At 35.3% G+C, this 24,860-nt stretch overlaps 1 protein-coding gene across 4 annotated transcripts; it reads right to left on the bottom strand.

Moving 5' to 3' along the window:
- Window positions 1–239: 239 nt before the first annotated feature.
- LOC105182689 (uncharacterized) lies at window positions 240–20,238 on the bottom strand. 4 transcript variants are annotated; one of them, XM_025307999.1, is made up of 20 exons: window positions 19,943–20,238; window positions 11,333–11,699; window positions 9,425–9,549; window positions 9,117–9,277; window positions 6,466–7,365; window positions 6,109–6,302; window positions 5,952–5,991; window positions 4,567–4,722; window positions 3,941–4,070; window positions 3,656–3,856; window positions 3,374–3,532; window positions 3,108–3,284; window positions 2,786–2,937; window positions 2,629–2,711; window positions 2,164–2,496; window positions 1,829–2,096; window positions 1,645–1,730; window positions 1,350–1,569; window positions 809–1,227; window positions 240–506 (listed from the first exon to the last, which is right to left on the bottom strand). In XM_025307999.1, exons 2-20 carry the CDS (start codon window positions 11,551–11,553, stop codon window positions 377–379), a joined length of 4,155 nt encoding a protein of 1,384 aa, XP_025163784.1. In that variant the 5' UTR covers window positions 11,554–11,699; window positions 19,943–20,238; the 3' UTR covers window positions 240–376. The 4 variants fall into 4 exon arrangements, with proteins under 4 accessions (XP_025163784.1, XP_025163785.1, XP_011138630.1 ...); XM_025308000.1 differs by having other exon boundaries at window positions 3,374–3,505; window positions 19,943–20,237; XM_011140328.3 differs by lacking the exon at window positions 19,943–20,238 and adding an exon at window positions 13,151–13,238.
- Window positions 20,239–24,860: the final 4,622 nt, after the last annotated feature.

Here is a 24,860-nt window from a genome sequence, read left to right as displayed (position 1 = left end):
TACAATTCATTCCACAGATACAATCGATTAAATTCTCGCGAAGAGTGGCGTGTTTCCTGCGCAATGCACCAGCGACATTCAGACGCCGCATAATACATATCCAACGCATTACCAAATATCGACATCTTACTTCGCACACCACAGCTGCGTAGGAAACACACTTCACAGGCTTGACAATGTTACCACAAATCACTCGTTACAAAATACATATAAAGATCAAAAGATTGAAAAGCGTCAGATATACAATCAGGAAATTAAGTTTGTAGTTTTATTCACTTTATGAAGTATCAACTACATTTCCTATTACATGGTAAATTAATTCAAGGTCTATACGGATTAACATTAATCTTATCACTGTAGAAAAAGAAAATAACATCTATTTACAGGAATTAAAAGGTTCCCCTTTGTGCTTCTTAGCAGCTTGAGAATCGTCCGGAGTCTGAATTCTTGACATTAGCCTGGGAATTCGTTTAGACTTAAGATAAGACATCGTTTCGCTTGATGATCTGAAAATTGATGGGATGTTCCATATATTGGTTGTGATAAATATACTCAGATAGTATGTATGGATAAATACGAATAAAATTATATATATATATATATATATAGCTTTTAGTAATATTATATTCTGTTGACATGGGGAAAAATATTTCGGGAGTGTTTCTTTCTGAAGAGGATCGAAGTATCTACAGAAGAACGGACAAAGGCGACGAGGAAATGAGATCGGATTAGGCGTACAATTGCAACTTGCGATATCACGGATAACAATTGTTGATTATGCAACTGCAAAATATTATATTATATGTACCTCGTAGTCTTCGGCTCGGTCAATATTTCTGTTGAATTACTGTCAGTCGAATTAGAACTTATAGACGGAGAATAAGGAATGATCTGGAAAGTTCTATTAACTATTTCATTACTCGATTCAGTACTTTCTGCCACTACCGACATGCTAATACGTGTGTCTGCGTCAGTCGTAGATTTCCTCTTATTCTCATTTTCCGACTTCGTAATCTTCACATCCACCTGATTTTCACTCTTCGGTTTCAATTTGCCGTCTTGCGTAGGGAAATTCACGCTAGGCAGATTGATAGTTCTATCTCCTTTGGTAGCGTTCATCAACTTAATCAGTAACTGCGATAACTCCTCCCTTTTCCTTGTCACGACAATTTCTTCGAACCATGTTTTTAAGATCTTAATTGGTAAAGTATAATTTTCAATTGGATTCTAAAAAAGTGTAATTGAAGAAAACTATTAATCACAATAATAATTTGCACCGTTAAAACGTGAAGAAAGAAAATAAATTTATGACAGACATCTTTTGCGATTTGTCTTAATGCTGCACTAACCTTGAAGAAACTTTCCACATACTGTAGCACGTATAAACCGCAATCGGTAAAATTCGATTGTTGAGGTATTTTCGGACACGCGCCCTTAATGGTATCTTTTGAAAAAGTTTGTTCTTCTCCAAGTTTGGCAAGGTATTCACAGCTTAAATAGTCTCTTAGAGTGGCAACTACTCGTGCTCTACTGGCACCAGCGAGCGAATCGAATATCAATATACATGGACTATAAATTAAATTAAAACGAATTAAATTACTCAAATATTGAAGAAATTGATCATACAATGTGCGCGCAACTCACACTTTAACAGTTTCTTCTTGCTGCGAAATATCCGGTTCCACTTTAATTTGTTGGATTATACTTTGTTCAGGCTGTTCAATTTCGTCCTATAAATAAATGAATAAATAAAAGACATGACCATGTTACACATATAATAAACTGTTTCAAAATGAAAAAAAAAAATAAAGTGCATTTGATACTTTACCTCTTCGTCGCTTTCTATTTCCATTTCTTCGTCATCGCCTTCAGCTTCGTCTCTCTCGGATCCATCATCGGCTTGATCTATCGTTATAGTCGTAGGTACCGGTGTTATTGTTGTACAGCCAATCGTGACAGCTTTCGTTTTTACTTCCTTCAGCTTTTTATTCTTTTGCGTAATTTTATGTGTATCATTTTCGCTGATATTCGGAGGGCATATGGCGACTTTTCCGACCAGTCCAGGAAAACAAATGATAGCTAAGAACCAGTGCGCACTGCAAACATTATATTGTTATATAAAATGTCATATCAATAGCATACGTTACTTAACATTTCACTTACTGCTCGTTGATGGGAATTATAACAAAATCCTTTTCGAATATATTAACATTCTTCGTCCATTTCTGTACTCTCGCGTGTCGCTTCGCGGCAGGTGTCATTGGTGAAGTATTCTCGGCAGCTTGAGCATGTGGGCTGGTTAAACGTTTATAAAAATATGAACTGAACACATGAGTCCTATGCTGATCAGATTCCGACAATACCTCTAAAGTCAAATACTTTAAATAAAAGTCTATAATCACATCGTTTAAAAACTGATCTTCGCCGAGGCACAAGTAATCTTCAGTGTTGATGGCTATGCCGCCTTTTGCAGGTGGTGGTGGGTATACAGTTATCCTAAAATAGTGGAAAAATTTTCTCATATTAAGAAAAATTTCAATAAAGAAAATTCGAACGATAAGAAACTAATAAAAAGTACGCAGAGATGCCAAATGAGAAAAAATTAATCGTTAAACAATAGTGTCTTACGTTTGTATGCTACCATTGTCAGTAGTAACATTCAGCAGAGAATTTTGACTCTGTCGTCGCATAATACTAGTGATCTGTTGATTCTGTAAATAAAAACAAATAAATGAAAATGTTATGACGGGCAAGTAACTGAAACACAATCTGGTCAAACACATACATCCTTAGGTGATGCTCGTAGAAGAATGTCATTTGCTTCTTTAGGATTTAATTCCTCCATCTTCCCTCTAGGTAGGAATATATTTTTCAACTTAACCTTCGAATCACTCGTTAGCTCCTCTGGCAATAATGTTATACGCTTATGAGTATGGTCTGGAAGGTAATGAAATTATAAAACATTTACCGAACATTGAGCGAACAAATTATATATGCAAAGAATCAACACATAAATATTTATATCGCTTAAAAAGCGACAAGAAGAAAGAATCGTTGAAAGGCATTTTTTAAAGAATTCATGATATTTATAAGTATCAGGTAAATACCTTTTCCAGCGGGATCATAATATGGACCCTTGGGATCTTGCATTCCCAATAATTCACGTATCATTGCTCCTGTATTCGTAGATGTATAAAAAAATAATACCGGCATTGTTTTTCCAAAATGAATCAGCACCTTAATTATTTCATTATACTTCACATCCAAAGTAACAAAATTTTCACCTAAAAGATATGGAAACATTATGTAGAAACTTTTTAATCTCCTCCCAGTAGACATATTACGAATAGAATATGAGCAAAGGTGTTCTTACCATCTTCTAACAATGGTACTCCAAATCTTACGCCATTCTGAGAAATTACTACCTTTTCTCGTGGAATATACTTATAAGATCCTATTCTGACAGTTCGACACTGTAGAGCAGTGGGTGGTAGTGGCTCGTTATCTATAAAATTCTGATTGTTATATATTCCTGAAATTCGATTACTTATTTGTTTATACTTTATTGCTTTACGTATATTGATTGTAAGTTACATGCGCGCGCGCTTCTCCTTCTTATGAAAAAATAACTTATTCTTTCTTACAATTTACTTACTACTTTCTTCACTATTCATGTCACCGTCGGAACACGATGAGTTAAAAATAGTAGTGTTTGTAATGATAGGTTCTTTGTCCAAGATGGTGTCTGCTTCTTCGTCAAGAGCATTGCATGCATTTCCGAGAATAGTATTGCTATTAATAGCAGTCTTTTTAGTCTTACCCTCTTCTTCTTCATCAGATGATATTGTCAAACACTCTATAATTAATATTAGTAATAAATTATCGTCAATGTAGTAACTGTATCTCCGAACTATATAATAAATACAATAAATTAACATACCTGGCTCTTTATTAACAGGCTTTGGTTTGGAAGCTTTACCTTTTCCCTTAAGGCGCTTGCATGTAGAACCGTCTCGTTCTATTCTCTCCAATTTCGTAACATTTCGTTCGTTGTTCTTTTTGTAGAACATCTGTAAAGACATTATAGGATCGAAATATTTGCTTACAAATTGTTACAAAGGAGATCGATGAAAAAATCGATAATACAAATAAAAGTACAAAGTAACAATTAAGATGACTGTTGCAAACTGCTTTCAATATGACCTGAAAATTGTATGATAGTATTGTATGATATAAGTATTATATGATATAATAAGTATTGTATGATAGTATTGTATGATATAATAATTGTATGTTTCAACTCTAAAATTTTTCTATGTTTTATAAAACGATTCTTAACGATTATGCTGAAATAAAAAAACTTTCATCTTATTTTAATATTATATTAAGAGATGTTATATATTAATATATAAATCTTGACACTTGATAAATCTATACACAACAAATCTTAAATAACGTAAATTTGTTGACCATTCATTGACCACACAATTAATCGTTACACAGATAAACATTTGTATTAAAATGTGCAATGCACGGTATTTTCCAGCATCTCATCATAAACCTTACATCGACATATAGCCCAGTCTGCTTCCATCCTTCTATGGGTATCGACTTGATGTTCTTAGGAAATTTTGTGTTACATCGTTCACATCGGTTGAAATTAAGTGAACTATAGCCGCAGTGTGAGCACAGGGCAAGCATTCCCTTCACCAAAATAGGTTCCTAGTAATAACATGAAATACTTCGTACTTATGATACAATTCGCATTGTACAACGTACTTTTATGCATTCTTCCTTAATATGTAATAGAATCCTTATCGACTGCGGCAATGTAACGCTACTAAACTTGAGTCAGTATAGTGTACATAAACGTATGTGTGTATTATTCCATTTTTTGGTGTACTATTCAGTTTTGCACACACACATACATACACACACCACATATACGACACATTCACATTTAATTATTCATGATATATATGTTACAGCCACTTTCTAGAAAAATGTTTATTTCACGTCTTGACTAAACATTATCACAAAATATAAATATTCGTATACTTAAGATTTAAAAAATGTCACGTAAAGTAACATATTCTACTATATGTATATATGTATTTATTGTTCTCCTATTTGGAGTTACAATTCTACATATTCTATATAATTTCAAGTGTTAGCAATTTAGATTGTAAAGATATATTCAATTAAAATATCTTTATAATAATATTAATTGATTAAATTGATTTATCTATTTATTGTCAAGTTGGTTTGGAATATATACATACATATACTGATAAAAAATAAAAAAATAAATACTAATTTCTTTATAAATACTGATTGATATTGCGAAACTTATTTCTTTCTAAAGAGAAAAACTATGAATACACATGACGTTATAATATTTTGCGTTGTAGTCGTATGTTAAAGCCAGACCTAGAATTATCCAGAATTTACTGATTGAAGCCCGAAATAATTACGAATCTCCCGATTCTTTCTTTTACCTTTTGATACTTTAATTTTTATTGAATTTAAAATTGTATAAACATTTTGCAGGTTGACTGTACTTCAAATTTTGATTGTAACATATATAAAACGTACGATAATATATTTATCACTAACATGTACCTCAAAATTTAAAAATATAAATATACTATGATAATATTAATACTAAAAAAAAAAGAAATTGGCATAATACAAAAATAATTTTATCAAATTATGAACTGTATTTTTCTGCATGTTATACATATATATGATGGCAATATATATGATAATTAAATATTGATTTCAAGTTGTTGAAAAAAGGAATTAAAAGCAAGATTAAAAAAAAAAAGGAATTCTTCTATGATATATTTGTGCAAGATATGAAAAAATAAGATTAAAGTTTTATTAGAATAATTTTTATGCCAATGTCCTTTTTATATTTTAGGTCTTTTTAAATAAATCTGGAAGCTTACCTCAGGTGGTAATGATGGATTACTGTTCTCATCTGAAGCACTAAAATACATTAATTATCAATTTAACATTTATCAGAGGCATAATGTAATATGATAATAGAACATAAATTTATCAATATAAACAGATGTAGGATTATTAATATATAAGATATCTTACTTCGTATTTTGGGATACATTTTCAGAGTCCAGTGTAGTAGAACTTACAACCTCTATAGTAGAATTATTTTCTTCATGATCATTGACGTGTGATGCGTCATATGATTCATAACTAGCTTCAACTATATAGTTTATACCTAGTGTTGGATCATTTACCAAAGAAACAGATGTTTCATGAGAAAATGTAATTTTCACCTAAAAATATTGAATACAATATATAAAATGACAATATATAAGTTGATATTGTAAGATGTTATTATAATATTATTTAATAATCTCAATTTTTGCATCTTTTCTAGTTTGGTAACTTGTCAATCATATTATACACGTTTCTTACAATCTTCAACAATATATCTACCTGCTCCAATAAGTCATGTACAGTACAGTCCTCATTCGGTATGTCGAATGTAATCAATCTTTGCTCTCCAGTAGCCAACATCACTAACATTTTCGCTGTATTTCCGTTAATTTGATGCTGAACTATAGTATTTTGAGGATCACTGATCGTCTTTTGGAGATAAGCGACACTCTCGGTCGAACTGTTATCATGTTCTATTGGCGGCGAAAGAGACTTTCCCGTTAGATGCCTTTTTTCCTGCACACATTCTGCAGTGTCGACGTCCATTGGAGCAACACTGTGTGTATTATGTACAGTCCGAGAAGCAGGCGTTGCCATGAGTGGCTTTTGCATTTGTTGTCCTTGAGGACTAGGTAAAACTTGCTGCGCTTTTGGTTGCGTAGTATTTGGAGTTATTGAACTACGAGCAGGATTTTTTAGCGAAGTTTGAACAGAAGTTTGCAAAGCATCAGGGAGTGGTCGTTGTACATTATTTTGTTGCAACTTTTGCTTTTGCATCATTTGTTTCAATTTGGCTTGCTTGATCTGTTCATTCAAGTGAACCATCTCTGGACCTTGTGCTCTTAATGGAGTCTTAGACATTTCGGGTAGTACCATAGCTACAGGCCGTACGTGTGATGTATTCGGATTAGAAGCTCGAATAGGTCTTATTGATACATTCTGTCCTACTTGATTGGTAGGTTTGCCACAAACGGACGACACAGATTTAGAACTTGCAACATTCGAATTTTGAAGTCGATTTTCCATGGTAGTTAATTTCACATTTACTCCATCTGGAGTTTGAGATGCTGCAGCAGTTTGTCCACTGTTTGTAAATTTTCGATTTATATGTTGTACAAGTTTCAGTACTTTATTACTGTCTGTTAGACCAGATTTAAGAGAAGCCGAATTTATAGGTGACTAAAAACAAACATACGATTGTTATTATACTATACATATATACATACACATGCGCGCATAGACATAGTATATATAGACTGCGCGTTCTCCTAAATTTCAAGAGTGGGGGTATAACTCTCGTAGAAAAGGAAGCACTCTATTTTTACTGTTCGTTCTCTCTCACACAGTCCCAATGGAAGGGGAATAGGGGCGGTGGTTATTGTACAGCAACTGCCTCCCCTATACCCCTTCCATCGGGACTGTGCGAGAGAGAACGAACAGTAAAAACAGAGTGCTTCCTTTTCTACGAGAGTTATACCCCCACTCTTGAAATTTGGGAGAACGCGTCTAGATATACTATGTCTATGACTATGCTATGCGTGCGCGTATACGCACACATACACGCAAGCATGCATACAAAATTTAGTACATAAATATTATGTGTGTGAATTAATTCGGTCCATCTGACGATGGACGAATTGCTGTACTATGTAATTTTCTAACCTCTAATGTCTGCAAAAGGCTTTATTTTTTAGTTTTGATATCTGGCAATAATAATCAGTTGATAAACATTTAGATTTGTAACAATAACATCATGTTTATCTGATTCGAAAATGTCGAAATTCGAGCCAAAAAAGCATCATTTCCGGGAAGTTCTCATTTTGTTTTCATTTGAAGAAAACAGCCGCTGAAGCTCATCGAATGCTCGTAGAAGCTTATAGTAAAAGTGTTCCCACCGGTAAATCATGCAAAGAATGGTTTCAACGTTTCAAAAGTGATGATTTCAGTGTCGATGACAAATCTCGTCCAGGTCAGTCGAAGAAGTTCGAGGACGAGGAATTGCAGACGCTAATCGATGAAGATCCGTGTCAATCGCAACATGAACTCGCGCAATTGTTGAATGTTGATCGATCAACAATTTCTGTCCGTTTGGCAGCCATGGGAAAGATTTACAAAGAAGGAAGATGGATGCCATACGAACTAAAAGAAACAGACATCGAGAGGCGAAAAGCCATGTCTGAAATCTTGCTTGCCAGGCAAAGAGAAAAGGTTTTTTGCATCATATTGTGACTGGAGACGAAAAGTGGATATATTTCGATAATCCCAAACGAAGGAAATCCATTAGCGACCCAGGAAAACCACCCACATCGATACCAAAAGAGAATATTCACGGCAAGAAAATAATGCTCTGTATATGCTCGGTGAGACCAGAAGGGTATAGTGTATCATGTACTATTAAAACAGAGCCAAACCATCACTGCCGAACTTTACCAACAACAATTGATCCGTTTAAACAACGCATTGAAGAATAAGCGGCTGGAATATGCAAAGAAACGTGACAAAGTGATCTTCCAGCACGATAACGCTCGGCTACATGTTGGAAAGATTGAAGGCCACCTTAGCACTTGGCTAGGACGTTTTACCTCACCCGCTGTATTCACCAGACATTGCTCCATCCGATTATCACTTGTTCAGATCGATGGCACACGGGCTTTCGGACCAGCACTTCAACAATTATGAAGAAATAGAGAAATGGCTCAATGAATGGATCGCTTCGAAGGACGAGTTGTTTTTCCGTTACGAAAGGCAACAATTGCCAGACAGATGGGAAAAAATAATAGCAAGCGATGGCAAATACTTTGATTAGTGTACTTTTTCATGTTTTTTCATACTAAAGTCTGCTTTTGGAAAAAAAAACGGACCGAATTAATTTACACACCTAATAAATATAATCTTTCGTTAAAATATAGCTAAATATAATATGTACTCACTATTGATGCGACGTTATTTTGAACTATACTTTTAGATACGATGGGAGTCTGATTCTTTTCTTGTAACGTATTTTGTTTTGTCGGTGTAGTAGTATTAACATCTTGTAATTTTCTCCATTGTATTTGTCCTCCTTCGTTAGTTTTACTTTCTGTTTTAGTACCTGAAAAGGAAGCTTGTTCATGATATAAAACAAAAAAAATATTACGAGGATTGATATCACCTGTATAACTCTTAAATATAAAATAAATATAATATTTTAAAATAAATTAAAAACATAAAGCAAATTAAATATTTCGCTAATGTTTACCTATATTATCGACAGCGTTCGATGACGGGATATTTTCACTAACTACAAGTGGACTCACAGTATTAGACTTCAATATTTCCTGGGTTCCGATTATATTATTTGTTTTGATTATATAAACATTTTGTCTGAAAAGGATAAGAAACAAGTTACAATAAATATGTCATCTTACTAATACATTTTATTATAAATAAAATATAAACAATATCAATGAGCATGTGTTTCTTTTGTTGCATTATGAGCTTAATTATTAGTTTTGTTCAATTATGCTTTATTGATCAATGAAAAATTTATTATTCTATTTGCATTTATTACGTCTTTATATCTTTATTAGACGTCTCTTTAAATGTAACAAATAAAAATTTGTTTTGTAAGCATTTTTCTATGATTATATGAATATGACAATATTAAGAAAATATTTTACTCTCTATAATAATAAGATTGTAATGCTTTTAAAATGCTTATGATAACTGTAATGCTTATGATGAGTAATCAGATGAAAATGTAATGAGGAAGAGGGTGCATTGGTATATTTTAGGAGCTTCATTATTATCTGGGTGCGAGACATAACTTTATATGAACAAGTGATAATTTAATAGAAATCTTGGGAAAATAATAAAACAAGCTGTGCGTCGTGTTAATATTTTTAAGAGAAATTGAATGCTGTCTTGGACATATTTTATAATTTAGATAATCACTGGCTTAATATATTTAATTTTATTTCTGCATATATAAGATTTCTCATGTGAATATTAGAAAATATTAGCAAGTCAATAACTCAACGTACATGTACAATGCACATAATAAAACAAAATACTTAGAATGTATATGTTATAACAATATGAGACTTTTTCTCTTGATGTGACATTTAACATAAAAAGTTGCTTATAGGCCACACATGCTAAAAAAAAGAAATTTCATCTATGTTATACACACTAAATTGTTCTAATATCATTTACAAATAACCAATACAGATTGCATTTCATTAGATTTGTTTAAATATTTTAAAAAATCAACATATAATTTCTGTAGGTATGATATATCCATATTCAACATATCAACATGGTAGGTTTATGATATTTTAACATTACTTTCTTTGAGGCACACGCGTACAAGCAATTATATAAATAAAACTTACTCTAAATTATTCAAATGAAACTATAATGTTTCCATACCTCTTGCATATATTATTATAACATGTTTCATTCTAATAAATGTAGCAATATTGTAACATCTAATACTGTGAAATAATTATTCACACATCTGAAACATGTATATCTTATTCTACATATTATATTTGTAAAATATATAAATTAAAGGTAAGTATGACGATATTTTATTATTCCTTTTATTGTAAATATTGTAAATATTTATTGTAAACTGTAAATATTTGTTAATATATATATAAAAGATAGCATAATAGAAGACTACTTTAAGAAGCACCTGATATATATTCACATCTTTTCATATTGTGCTGATATAAAATAACTTTATCATTAAAATTGGACACGTTAATACATTCGAAGCATATTGTATTGTCAAACTTGCATCTTTATTAAATATTCATATAGACAATGTTTCCGCCTATTAGAAAATCAAGACAACTTCCAATATATCAGAATGCATGGCCCATTATACATTAGCATTAAAATGTTACATTCTATCAAACTGAGATATTTACAACAATTGATGATATTTATTATTTCATAAATATCTTTAAATATATTTCTCACAACCAGTGCCACATACCAACGCCCCCATCTACTCCCTCTTAACAAACACTATACTCAATTAAATTGTTCGATTAAGTCCTGGATTTTTTTATGTACATACCAAGAAAAGTTTAAGGAAATTGTTACTTTATTATTTGGATATATTTGAATAATTGAAGATGCATGCTATATGAATTACCCTTGTTCCAATCGTGTTGCAGATATTTGATTCCCTAAATTAATAGTTTGCGGTGAAAATATTGCTTGTTCGTTGTTTTGTGGTGCAGCTGTATAAGCCACAAGCTGTTGTGAACCATTACCGCCGTTATTAACATCTTCAACAACTAACTGAACCCGTTGCCCATCTACAGTGCAGAATGTACCACTGGCATTGGCCACAAGATTATAATATTGTGCCATATTATTCAAGACTTAAACGTTTGCAAAGATGATCTTTTCCTAACCAATGATGATTAAGACTGGTTTGCTGCTAATACAGTGAGTTAGATCGATCCGTCAATACCATGTCTGTAGAAGGATGCACTAGTGTATTTGCGCGACACAACCTATTGAAAACAATTATAAATTATATAGGACTTTTATTTAAAAAATATATTTATAATCTTAATACTTTAAAAAATAAATAAATATTAAAATAAAATTGAATAAATTGAAAGAAAAATAAAAATAATATATGTTGATCCAATAATGTAATATGTAAACTAAGCAATGTTGTAAACTATGAATATTATAAACATTATGGAATTTATCTATGTAAAAATATATGTATATGTAAAAGTTGTGTAGCCTGATAATATTTAGTGCAAACTGTTCAACTTTTAAAGTAGTCTCCTATAGAAATTATTTTCTCCTTCACAAAATTCTAGAAATAAATCCTATTATAATTTTGTATTATTGCAGAAATATATGTATTTATATATCTTCAAAGTTCATAAATACAATTTCTTTCCATTTTAAGAAAATCAAAGTTTTGTACAACATGTGCTTCAAAGACTCTGTTATCTTGGTTAATAAAAGGGGATTTGTCGCAAAGATGAGCATGTGTATGTGATAAGGCATAAAATTATTAAGATACTGTCAAATAAATATTTTGCTTGTAATAGTGTGTAACAACTATAATGAAGATAAAAAGTTGTTAACATTTAAAATTTGTAATTGATTGTAATCTTGTATACAAAATGACTGATTTTGTGATATCTGATTATTAGGAAACATTTTTTTCAGACATTGTATGTAGCTTGCATATTATATATTTTTATAAAAAGGATTTTATAAAAGTTATCATATTTACTTATAATTTTATGTATGTCCATGATATGAAATGTAAGTAACAGCAAAGGTTAGATCACGAGTTACGTTCTAATAAATTTTAGAGGTACGCATCTCGTGATAAGCTTGAATGAATACAGTTCCTAAAAACATTTAGGTCTTACAAGTTGTTAATTAGCAAAATTATTTGACTGTGATAAAAACTGACAAGTTTTTAATAAAATAATATACATGTGCAAATATATTAATATATATTAACATATAGACCATAATCATATCATAACCACACAAGAATCACTGAATTTTGTTGCAAGTAAAAAGAGTTTATATCTAACAAATAGTTAATACTAAAACATTATTAAATTTTTTAATTGTTTCCAAGCAAAAATCAATGATAATGTTAAATATGAATGATAAATAATGATATGATTAAATAAATTAGTATTATATTATTAAAGTTATATGTATCTCTCTTTCTCTCTCTCTCTCTCCTCTCTTACTTCCTCCCTTCCTTTCTCTTTTACACACTGTGCATATACATATGCAAATGGATTGTTTACGTTTAAGTACTTTCAAAATTAAGTACAAAATGTAAATATTTAAAGTCAAAAAATCCAAACGCTCTATCAATGATGTATTTAAAAATATATCTATATTTTCATTCGCCCTAATAGCCGATCACACACAGGTTAGTTAGAACAAGTTAATTAACTTTACAGAAACTTACCAATAAAATAGTTTAACGAATGCTAACGCGATACTTGAGATTCTCACAGAATTTAACACAAAGTTCAATTTTTTCCCGGAACTAGAGAGAAGAATGAGAGCGGCCACCGGCCGTATTTCGGGAGATACGGCTAGGCGCATTTTAGATACGCCATCTGACCAAAATGCGCCTAAACTACGTCCGCTAGGCGCACTTCCGCGGTGATAAAAGTAAAATGCGCCTAGGTTCGTGTCCGTACTACTTCCATGCAATGGATAGTAGATTAGAAAAAGACAGACGACAGACAATCGTTCCGTCTTTGTCTCACTACTGAGCGGCGCGCGGCAGTAAACACGAGGCGAGGTAGCGGCGATCTTATCGCTAAGCGAACATCTCTCCGCTTTTCTTTCATCTTTCACGCTCCAGAGACATCAAAAGACGCGGTAGCGTCTCGTGTCAAGGGAACGTGCGAAGCGAGGAATTATTTTTCACGCACGCGAGGTAGCACATGGGAGACTAGACGAGCGTCGACATATTATCTGTTTCTTTCCCGCTCGTCTAGCTTATTGACTGCGTGAGCCGCGAGATTTTTCTCGCTACTCCTATACCTCGCTCTTTCTCTCTCTCTCTCTCTCTCTCTCGCTCGTTCTTTCTCTCTCTCGCACACTTGCTCGCTCTTCCTCTCTTCTCGTGTTCTTACGGCTTGTTTAAATATATTAATTACATGACAATATATATATATAATATAATATATATATATATATAAATGACACATATATAGTGTATATGTATATAAAGAATATTTAGTATTAATGCACAAATAAAGAAGAGAGAATTATAATGAGAGACGAAAAGTTAATAGAAATCCACTCTTAGCCAATATATACATCTTTTAAAAGTGATTTGTTATTAAAGTATATGACAGAATAATTTATTTATGCTAATAAATTTAAATTAAAAATTAAATGAAATGTTATTTGTTTTGTAAAAGCTATTCCATTGTTACATTTTTCTTTTCGTAGCAAAAATAAATTTAGTCTAGTAAAAAAGAAATTAGTTTTATTATCGTATTTCAATTACGACTTTATTATTTAATTTTACGAATAGATAACGTGCATATTGTTGCTCAACGGAAACCGCGAAAAAATGGTGATCTCCGTCAAAAAATAAATGCAAACTTTTTAATAATATAATAATTTTTTTACGTAAGTGTTTGTTTTTATAGTATAGCCTGTTGAATTTTATTAATTATTAATTCAGCATGTTATAGTATAAAAAATATATTTTAATATAAAAATTAATGTAATATTAATTGTTTGCATTTGCAAGAAATATGGATAGAACAGGATAGGTTGCAATGATACATAGGAAGATGTTCGGAAATGCGCAAGCAATGACATAACATCACGTTGCCACAAGCAGCATCATTATTGTCATCAAGTCGCGGCCGCGTGGCTCCCGTTGGTTTCTCGCAGGCGAGCACGCGGCGCTCCCGCCGACGTTCCGCGCGTGGCCACTAGTGCCGTTCGCGGCTGCTACATGACGCGCTCACTAATTCCGCTGCTCGCGGCTAAGAATCGGCCGCCCGGGTGATATAACCGAGCGCGATCGCGAGCAGTGTGCCTTCGCATGGCCCAACGCCGATTGTGGCAATCCCTGGTGTTTGGTCTGTGCGACTTGTAGCGCCCGTCTTTACCGACGTTCTCTCTAGGCTTTCCTAGAGCAGTTTAGTGCTTAGTCGAGATTCAAACCAACGCGCACTCTACACTCTGCTGAGTTGACTGCGATGCTAATATACCCTGCTGGGTTGAGGCTTTATGGTTGGAATCTTCTGTGTTCAGCTGTGAGTTCCCTGCGTTGCCACGCTTCAGGAGCGGGCTTTGGTCGCCTCCGTGTGGGACAGGTGAACTCTCTGTTTCCAAACGTCCGTCGAGGAACTTGGCTTTCAGGAGCGGTGGTACCGTCTCTCCTTCGGAGTTTGCGAACTCTCTCTCTCTTCCAAGTATCCGTCAAGGATCTTGGCGATTTGACCAGCGACGCGATCGCGTCTTTGAGTACGCTGAGCTCTCTCGTTTCACGCGTCCACAGGACATCGACGTTTCGCCGCAGGAAAACGACTCAGTCGCCTCTAGCGTGACAGAGCTCAGCATTTTCGTTTGCTTGGCCACAGTTTCTTTTCTACCGTGGCATCTTGCTGGCCGTTGAGTCCGAAAGGGCAGGCCTTCTGAAACGACGGAGGTCGTTTCACATTAGCGCTCGTCGATCTAATTCGTACGAGCGTTGCTCGGGTTTCGCGGTTCGGATTTACGACCCGAAAAGGCCGCTCGAGATCCGAGTCTACTAGCATCTCTAACTTCAATCCTTCTGACAAGGGTGTTCTGGTATCCCTGCGTCACGGCCGTTCAACCACCTCACGCGGCCACATTTTTGGTCCTTCGAGCCGGATCGGAGTCTAAGGGATCGTTGTTTGACTGTCGCATTGCTAAACATCGTCCATCAGTAGGACTCTTCATATTCGCTTGCCTCTGAGCACTGCGATAATTCTAATTTGGCAACTGTTGTTTAGCTCAAGCGCTAACGTTGATTCTTAGTCGTAACGACGTGATCGATCATATTTGAATAATCCAGTCGTCTTTTCTCGATATCATGGATTATCTCAACGATTTGCTTGCTCAACAAGAGCAGGCTATACGTATCCTTAATCGCATTCTCCCTAACTTTAAGAAGTTAGGAAGAGCAATGGACTTTACGAGTGTTAACACTCGTAAAGTCAGCCGAATTTTAAACATCTCGTAGAAACAAGTGCTTCAACTCATCAATATAAATGTAGAGAAAAGTAACCGAAACAGCCAAAAACCTCCTACAGAAAGGAAGAGATTTGAGCAGAAATTCATATTCAGTAGCTTCGAGACATTAAGTCAATTAGACATTCCATGTTAATGTAAGTTGCATATTAAACAATAATCATTCATTGTTAATCTCTTCTCTGCTTCGCATTTATTTTCGAGCTTTTTGCATTATGTTTCAAATCAGCATGTTAATCTTTGACTTGTGAAAGTAATTGTTCAATTAACAATTGAAACTTAGAGAATGTAATGAAAGGCCATATATCATTGATAATTGATATGAGCAATTTCAATCGGTTCAATCGAAGAGCGTTCCATTGTGTAGGTTACAATTGGTTATATAGATAATATTTATAATCGTAACATCGTGAAAGATGTCGATGACTGAAAAACGCTAAGATTTAGTTTCATAATTTATTTTAACCGGAGTTTAAGACTTATTGAGACAAACTTGCATAGTCATATTGTTCATATGCATAACTGAAGTAGAACAAATAATTATATAAAAGTGAAGATGATGTCAAAATTAAGTTAAAATAATTTTGACGTTATCTTGACCTTTGATGATTATTTGTTCTAGAGAAGGAAACAGATTAATTAAATGTAAAATATGTCTAATATAAAAGGCACGCTTATACGGATTATGATTGGTTGATTTCCTTATGCATATCAATGATGCGATTATGTAATTTTGTTGAGATAGGCTTTTAAAGAGTTGTCTTATTGAACCCGACAAAAAATACGTATATTTCGTTAATTTTTTTTGCGGAAGCGAAAAAGATCACATAATTAAAAGATTACGGATTTTGAGAGTTTTCTTAATGATGTTTGAAGAATATATATACATTTTTCTACAAGTATGTAAGGTTAAAAATATATAAAATATTGCAATAAAAGCAAAGAGGTTGCAAATAGACGATTCCAAGGAATTTCTAAATGTGTGTGATTTAACTTTACACAATTATTTAAAGTAGCTTTTTATTTTCTATAAGTATAGCTATCGTCTGAACTACAATCGGAACACAAATAATAAAATGGTAGCATTTAGAACAAAAATCGTCTATTTCTGGCCTCTCGGTAAAGTTTAATAAAAAATATTAATTATTAATGAATTTGGTTAATTGTAGTTAAAACGGTAAAGAGAAGTCTATTTTATAATGCTGCCAAGTTGTAAGTCAATTGGTCAAATAGTTATTGAGATATCGTGCGCACCGTGGAACCTCCTTGCTTTCACTGCAATATTTTTCATATTTTTAATCTTATATGTAGAAATTTATATACATTCTTTACAAACATCATATTAAACAAACCCTCAAAACAAAAATCCTGTAATCTTAAAGAAACAGGATATTAATCTAAAAAATAGAAACGATCAGAAATAACCGCTCGGTACTTCTAATATTAACGAATTATATTCCGGTTAAAATAATATAAATCGTATAATATATTCCGGTTAATATAATATAAGTCGTATAATATTGTTGCGCTCACTCTCACACTCGCGCTTACACTCAGGTAAATGAAGAACACTCGCGTAAGAACAACAAGCTTTACTATTTACAGCGTAGCTCAATAAAACTTAAAACAGGAATAACTCTATTTTATAATTCTCAATATTCGCGTCTGTCAATCAAGACAGCTGGTCAGAGACTCTCTATCAGCTGTTCTTGTTGTTTACTTCTTATCGATTTTCCGCCGTCAGGACAATTCTCGCTCAGATGTCAAAATCAGCATCAGATGCCTAAGGCTCACGGACAACGGACGCTACCACAAACCTTGTGGCCCGGATACAACAATATATTCCGGTTAATATAATATAAGTCGTGAAACTGGACCTAAGCAAGACTTACGTTTAAGCGAATGTTCTCTTGAAACTGAAACCATTAATAATAATAATAATAATGACAATTATATTTCTATTTATCTTTTTTTCTATATTATCTAACTATCTATCTATCTATTTCTCTATATCTATATATCCATCTATCTATTTATCTATCTATCTATCTGTCTATCTATTTATCCATCTATATCTATCTCTATATCTATCGATCTATCTATCTATTTATCCATCTATCTTTTTCTTTCCTATGTATCATTGCAACCTATCCTGTTCTATCCATATTTCTTGCAAATGCAAACAATTAATATTACATTAATTTTTATATTAAAATATATTTTTTATACTATAACATGCTGAATTAATAATTAATAAAATTCAACAGGCTATACTATAAAAACAAACACTTACGTAAAAAAATTATTATATTATTAAAAAGTTTGCATTTATTTTTTGACGGAGATCACCATTTTTTCGCGGTTTCCGTTGAGCAACAATATGCACGTTATCTATTCGTAAAATTAAATAATAAAGTCGTAATTGAAATACGATAATAAAACTAATTTCTTTTTTACTAGACTAAATTTATTTTTGCTACGAAAAGAAAAATGTAACAATGGAATAGCTTTTACAAAACAAATAACATTTCATTTAATTTTTAATTTAAATTTATTAGCATAAATAAATTATTCTGTCATATACTTTAATAACAAATCACTTTTAAAAGATGTATATATTGGCTAAGAGTGGATTTCTATTAACTTTTCGTCTCTCATTATAATTCTCTCTTCTTTATTTGTGCATTAATACTAAATATTCTTTATATACATATACACTATATATGTGTCATTTATATATATATATATATTATATTATATATATATATTGTCATGTAATTAATATATTTAAACAAGCCGTAAGAACACGAGAAGAGAGGAAGAGCGAGCAAGTGTGCGAGAGAGAGAAAGAACGAGCGAGAGAGAGAGAGAGAGAGAGAGAGAAAGAGCGAGGTATAGGAGTAGCGAGAAAAATCTCGCGGCTCACGCAGTCAATAAGCTAGACGAGCGGGAAAGAAACAGATAATATGTCGACGCTCGTCTAGTCTCCCATGTGCTACCTCGCGTGCGTGAAAAATAATTTCTCGCTTCGCACGTTCCCTTGACACGAGACGCTACCGCGTCTTTTGATGTCTCTGGAGCGTGAAAGATGAAAGAAAAGCGGAGAGATGTTCGCTTAGCGATAAGATCGCCGCTACCTCGCCTCGTGTTTACTGCCGCGCGCCGCTCAGTAGTGAGACAAAGACGGAACGATTGTCTGTCGTCTGTCTTTTTCTAATCTACTATCCATTGCATGGAAGTAGTACGGACACGAACCTAGGCGCATTTTACTTTTATCACCGCGGAAGTGCGCCTAGCGGACGTAGTTTAGGCGCATTTTGGTCAGATGGCGTATCTAAAATGCGCCTAGCCGTATCTCCCGAAATACGGCCGGTGGCCGCTCTCATTCTTCTCTCTGCCGGAACACAAGTGATAAAAGAAAAACAGTAGATCTTCGATCGGCTCGTAATCGATATTTGATCTAACTGACAAAGAATATTCTCACAATGTATTACGAACGGCAGGACCGCTCGAACCTCGTACTTCATAACCTAATTCATAACCTAATTCATAACCTAAAAACTTCGAAGGGGGGAGGAAGGGAGCAAGATAGTCGTGGCTGCGTCACCTTGTCCCTTCCCAACGTGATGATTATCGGGACGAGCGATAAAATCCTCCGAGTATAGGAGACGCGAACGTTAATTATAACAAAATGAAACTTCGGTAATGTCCCGACGTACGAACGTACGATGGATCAGCCCTGATGGAAGACTCCGTTTCAGACATTCATAACCTCGTTGCGCGGATTATGAGATTATTCACGGGGATGGAGGGATGTCGCCGGCATCAAGACTATCTCCTGGTTGGGTTACGATACGACAAATCTGACAACACGCACTGACGAGAAAATGCGCGGCAACTACTCTACGCGGAACCAGAGTACACGACGACGACGGGCGGCTCGATCAAAAGCACGCGCTGGCAAAGTATACGGTTTTAATTCGAACGAATCAACGACAACGATACTTACGATCGCCTACGTCCGTGCTGTGCAGGCGCGCTAGCAATCGTGTGAGTAACGGCCGTATGTCTCGGTCCTTCTGCTCTTTACCTCTACTTCGTTATATTCCGCACGAGTAAATAACAACTGTAATTCGCCATTTTATGTATCTACTTGCTATTCCGAATCGCGCTTTGGCTGACGACGAAACAGGCGGACAGCGAGCGAATTGTACGGGAGATGTCACGCCACTGCACCGCTTTCTCCGCCAAACTTCCGGCGTCGCGACGCCACTTGACCGCGAAATTTGATCTCACATGGCGATTCGGTTTGTATTATATCCGTACCACCAACGAATTTCTACTATTGTTGCCGATGAACCGCTGCCGTACTACTGTCGACAATTAACACTCGGCTAATCGATGCCAAGTGGCCTATGTTGGATTTATTTTTCAATTTTTATTCGCTAACCAATGTCGAGACACCGACGTGATATTAAGCCAGCGGTATACGGTGCTTGTTTTCGAGCTGAATGAAAATACTGCGTTCTGATTGGTACATTTCCGAAGATGGATGGAAATACACCAATCAGAACGCAGTATTTTTATCCAGCAAGCAATCCAGCACGAAAACAAGCACCGTGTGCCGCTGGGTTTAGGGAGTTTTTTCAATACGTCTCTCAGGTGCCAGAGAGAAGAAAGAGAGGTGTCATGGGCCGCTTTTAGCCGAGTCCAGTGTGAGGCGCTCTCTGTACAATCGTGTACATGAACTACGATGCCAATGTCCACGACTCTTTTCTGATTTCCCTCACCACGCACGCACCCATAGCCGGCTCAATCTATCCGTGTGGACCACGCGCTCGGCAATCGTCGGCGCGCCGAGCGACAGAGAGATATCATTCCCTCCTTCTCGCTCTCGTGTTCGCTCAGCGACGCGAGCGAGAATATCTTTCTCTCTTCCTCGCTCTCGTTCTCGCTCAGCGACGCGAGCGAGGCTAAAGCTGAAAACACATGCTAGGCGATAGCGATAGCGTTAGGCAATAACGATAGCGATAGCATATCAATAGAAACAGAAAATTCCGACACTAGGGAATGCATATGCCAATGCAGAATGGAACACGGAACAGGCAACAGCGACAAAATTTCCGACGAATTGGAATTCTGTATCTATTGTCTTGTAGCCTACCAATCATTGCGTTCAGATTTTTGCGAATTCGCTGGCGACTTAAGAAGCTTGCTCAAGTATTGCTTCAGTATTTAAGTTTCAAGGAAAATTATTTGAATAAAAGTTGTAGGGATTTAAGTGAACTATCTTATGATGACCTTGACTTTGACCTTGACCTCTATTTTCAAGGTCGTTTGAAGGTCAACTTGCGTTTTTTAAATGAGAATCCTTATTTCTTATTACACTGTTTTTTTCTACTAGTAGTTATTTTATAATATAATATAATATAGACGCGAACACGCAATCTAGCGAGTACCAGCACCGCGTCCAGCCTGCTGCGTCACATCGTCACTTGTAAGTAACTCTGCAAATGTTGGAATAATAGCGCATATTTAAAATCGCGAAATTTCAATTTGTAATTTCTCCCAAATGCTTGAGTGTTGCATCGTCTCCGGTTAACAGTAACTTTTGCTAGACCTATACTACATTTCTGCCAAAGCTTGTCAAAATCAGTGACCCCAAGTTTGGCAGTAGCCCTTGTCAGATTAGAGCCCAGAAAGAATTAGGCCCCTTGCACAATGCCAGGCAACAAGCAATAAGAATAAAAATAGACCAATCACAATCGACTGTTACAAGAATAATCTATTGTGATTGGTCTATTTTAATTCTTATTGCCTGTTGCCTGGCATTGTGCAAGGGGCTTTAAGGTCATTCTACAATACGTGTCGTAAGTTATAAGCCATAAGAACTGACCAATTATAACCGATTATTTTTCTAATAATCGACTGTGATTCGCCAATTCTTACGGCTTACAACTTACGACACGTATTGTAGAATGACCTTTAGCCTCGCTCTCGCGTCGCTGAGCGAGAACGAGAGCGAGAAAGAGGGAAAGATAAGGGTGATTTACACGATGCTGCTTTTACTCGCTTTGAGCAAGCTTCTTAAGTCTCCAGCGAATTCGCAAAAATCTGAACGCAATGATTGGTAGGCTACAAGACAATAGATACAGAATTCCAATTCGTCGGAAATTTTGTCGCTGTTGTCTGTTCCGTGTTCCATTCTGCATTAACATATGCATTCCCTAGTGTCGGAATTTTCTGTTTCTATTGATATGCTATCGCTATCGTTATTGCCTAACGCTATCGCTATCGCCCAGCATGTGTTTGGGCTTTAGCCTCGCTCGCGTCACTGAACGAGAGCGAGAAAGAGGGAATGATATCTCTCTGTCGCTCGGCGCGCCGACGATTGCCGAGCACGTGGTTCACACGAATAGACTGAGCCAGCTATGGTGCATGCGTGGTGAGGGAAACCAGAAAAGAGTCGTGGACATTGGCATTGTAGTTCATGTGCACGGTTGTACAGAGGGCGCCTCACACTGGAGGCTCGGTTATGCATATGCGTTATAAATGTTAATATGCAATAATTATTATATTTTAATTATTATAAAATTGAATATAAAAATTATAAAAATGACCACCCCTATTAGCGTCATTTATGTCATTGCTAGAAGTTTTCCGCGCGGTCTCGAAATATTTTTTCCCAAATTATGGGCAGTGCGTTGCGTGAAAGATGAGAAGGCGAAGAGGCAAGATGGGAGAGATTTTGGTTTTGGTTTAGCGATAAAATCTGCCACTGACTCGCCTCGCACCTCCTCGTGCCGCGCTTACGCTCATCGGTGGTGCGACAAAGACGGTGAGCGATTGATCGTCTGTGCTTTTCTAAAGCCAGCGGCACACGGGTTTGTTTTTGTGCTGGATTGCTTGCTGGATTGCTTGCTGGATGAAAATATTGCGTTATGATTGGTACATTTCCGAAGATGGATGGAAATACACCAATCAGAACGCAGTATTTTCATCCAGCAAGCAATCCAGCACGAAAACAAGCACCGTGTGCCACTGGCTTAACTTACTATCTTCCTTAAGAAAAGTAGAGTAAACAAGAATCGTGCACGCTTTGCCATTATCGTCAGAACGGATGTAGTGTGCACACATTTTTTCAGAGGGCATGACGGAATTTGGCGGAAAAAACGTCCCAGTATAATTAGCCCGGTAGCCGCTCTCAGGGTATCGATCACGTAACTTTCCCCTAGAGTCAAAAATGAAAAGTGAAAAATTTCTCATGAAGTCGCCCAGACAGCACAAAATATTCTAAAATATCATGTGTGTGTCTAAAACACATTTAAAGAAAGATAGAACGTCATTTGGATGTTCTTCAAACATCTTTTTGTAATTTTATATTGTTTAACTATGATCATACAACTAGGGGAAACATGGAAACGTAAACTTTTCACCAACTTTTCACGTAAACTTTTCGTCATTAAACTTGTTAACCGAAAAGTGAAAATCTAATGACACGACGAATACGGAATATAATATTATTACTACTGCGTTGAAAATCAGTCGATCGCGCGCGCATTAATTTTCCTATCTTCGCACGAATTGCATTATATTAATATTTTCATTAGTATTTATTAGTATTTATTATGGCTGTAGCATGATGACTATTTCGAGTTGCAAACGAAGAAGAAGAAAGAAGAAATTTAAAGATACAAAGGAGAATTTTACACGATATATCTAATCCTTTTGAAATATTAGAGAGTCAATTTATTCTTTTATATCGGTAAGTAAACTGCAGCAAATAATAAATTTAAATAAAACGTTACACATGTTATTGTAAATAGTATTAAAAAATATATAAAAGTTTATAAAATATTAATGAATATGAATATTTATGGACCACCACTAATTTTTCACTTTTCACTCTAGGAGAAAAGTTACGTGATCGATACCCAGGTTTCTCCCTGCACATAATTTTATTTACAGTACAGTCAGGTATAATAGGGTGCAATGAAGCAGTCCGGTTATTGCATTAGATTGTACCATCACTGTCTTATTACACTGCGTGTAGCTCCGAATTAAATCGATCTATCACTGACTGCTTTCACCCGCACCTCGTACACTTTGTGCAGATAAATAGTTTCACTATGGAAAGAAATAAATCACCGCGATTGGTCAACTCACCTTCCCGAGTATCCCGCTTGTGGCGCTGTTGCAATCCTATTTAGTTATGGCGCCGGTTACGGGTTGTGTTGTATGCGAGAAATCGTCGGCCGTGATTTCTCGTGATTTTGACTCGCCGTAGCTGAGTGCCTTAAATCGTTACCGGGAGTGCCGAAAGTAAGTTTCGTGTGTGTGTGTGTGTTATAATGACGTTCGTTCCGCCGCGCGAAGTGAATTAAGTTGAATCGTCGGAATGCCGAGGAAAATTCAACGCGCCAGCTGCGTAAGGGCAGCTCGGTTTTCACGTCGCGGAGCTTCATTTTCGACTCGTCAGCCAAGTCTCGGCCGCAAATTATCGTTAAACATCGAGGTATGACACAGCTTTCGTTAAATATTCGCTGAAAATGTGCTTTATTCATCGGAAGGGTCGAGTAAAGTTTCGGGAATTTTTTCTATCATGGCCAACTTCTTGGAATATTTCAAACGGAACGGACGGTTTCGAACAGAATATTTTGATTGGCTAGTACGCTAGTGATATGAATCACCGACATACGCACACATTGAAAATCGCGACCGTCGCATTGCAACGCTTAGTACATGAATTCCAAAAGCCGATCGTGCATATTTTCCGCGATTTTGAATTACCAAAGACAAATATTGGCGTATACTGTTTCGTCGAGAGTACCGAAAGCAAATTTCGTGCATTTGTCATAGCGAAGTATCGTCAAGTAGTCGAAAGTAAATAATTAACAAAACCGGATCGTTGGAAGTGCCGAGTGAAA

Source organism: Harpegnathos saltator, unplaced genomic scaffold (assembly GCF_003227715.2).
Source record: "Harpegnathos saltator strain DR-91 unplaced genomic scaffold, Hsal_v8.6 scaffold133, whole genome shotgun sequence".
Lineage (NCBI taxonomy): Eukaryota > Metazoa > Arthropoda > Insecta > Hymenoptera > Formicidae > Harpegnathos > Harpegnathos saltator.
The sequence above is the reverse complement of the archived record's forward strand: the minus strand, read 5'-3'. Positions and strand labels throughout refer to the sequence as shown.

What these genes read in the sequence shown, in the direction of transcription:
- LOC105182689 (XM_025307999.1), bottom strand. Translation starts at nt 11,553, where the DNA reads ATGGCACAATATTATAATCTTGTGGCCAATGCCAGTGGTACATTCTGC. An exon ending in AATGTATCCCAAAATACGAA is followed by an intron (nt 5,992 to 6,108) that starts GTAAGATATCTT and finishes AATGTATTTTAG; the next exon opens with TGCTTCAGATGAGAACAGTA. An exon ending in ATCCATCATTACCACCTGAG is followed by an intron (nt 4,723 to 5,951) that starts GTAAGCTTCCAG and finishes TGTTATTACTAG; the next exon opens with GAACCTATTTTGGTGAAGGG.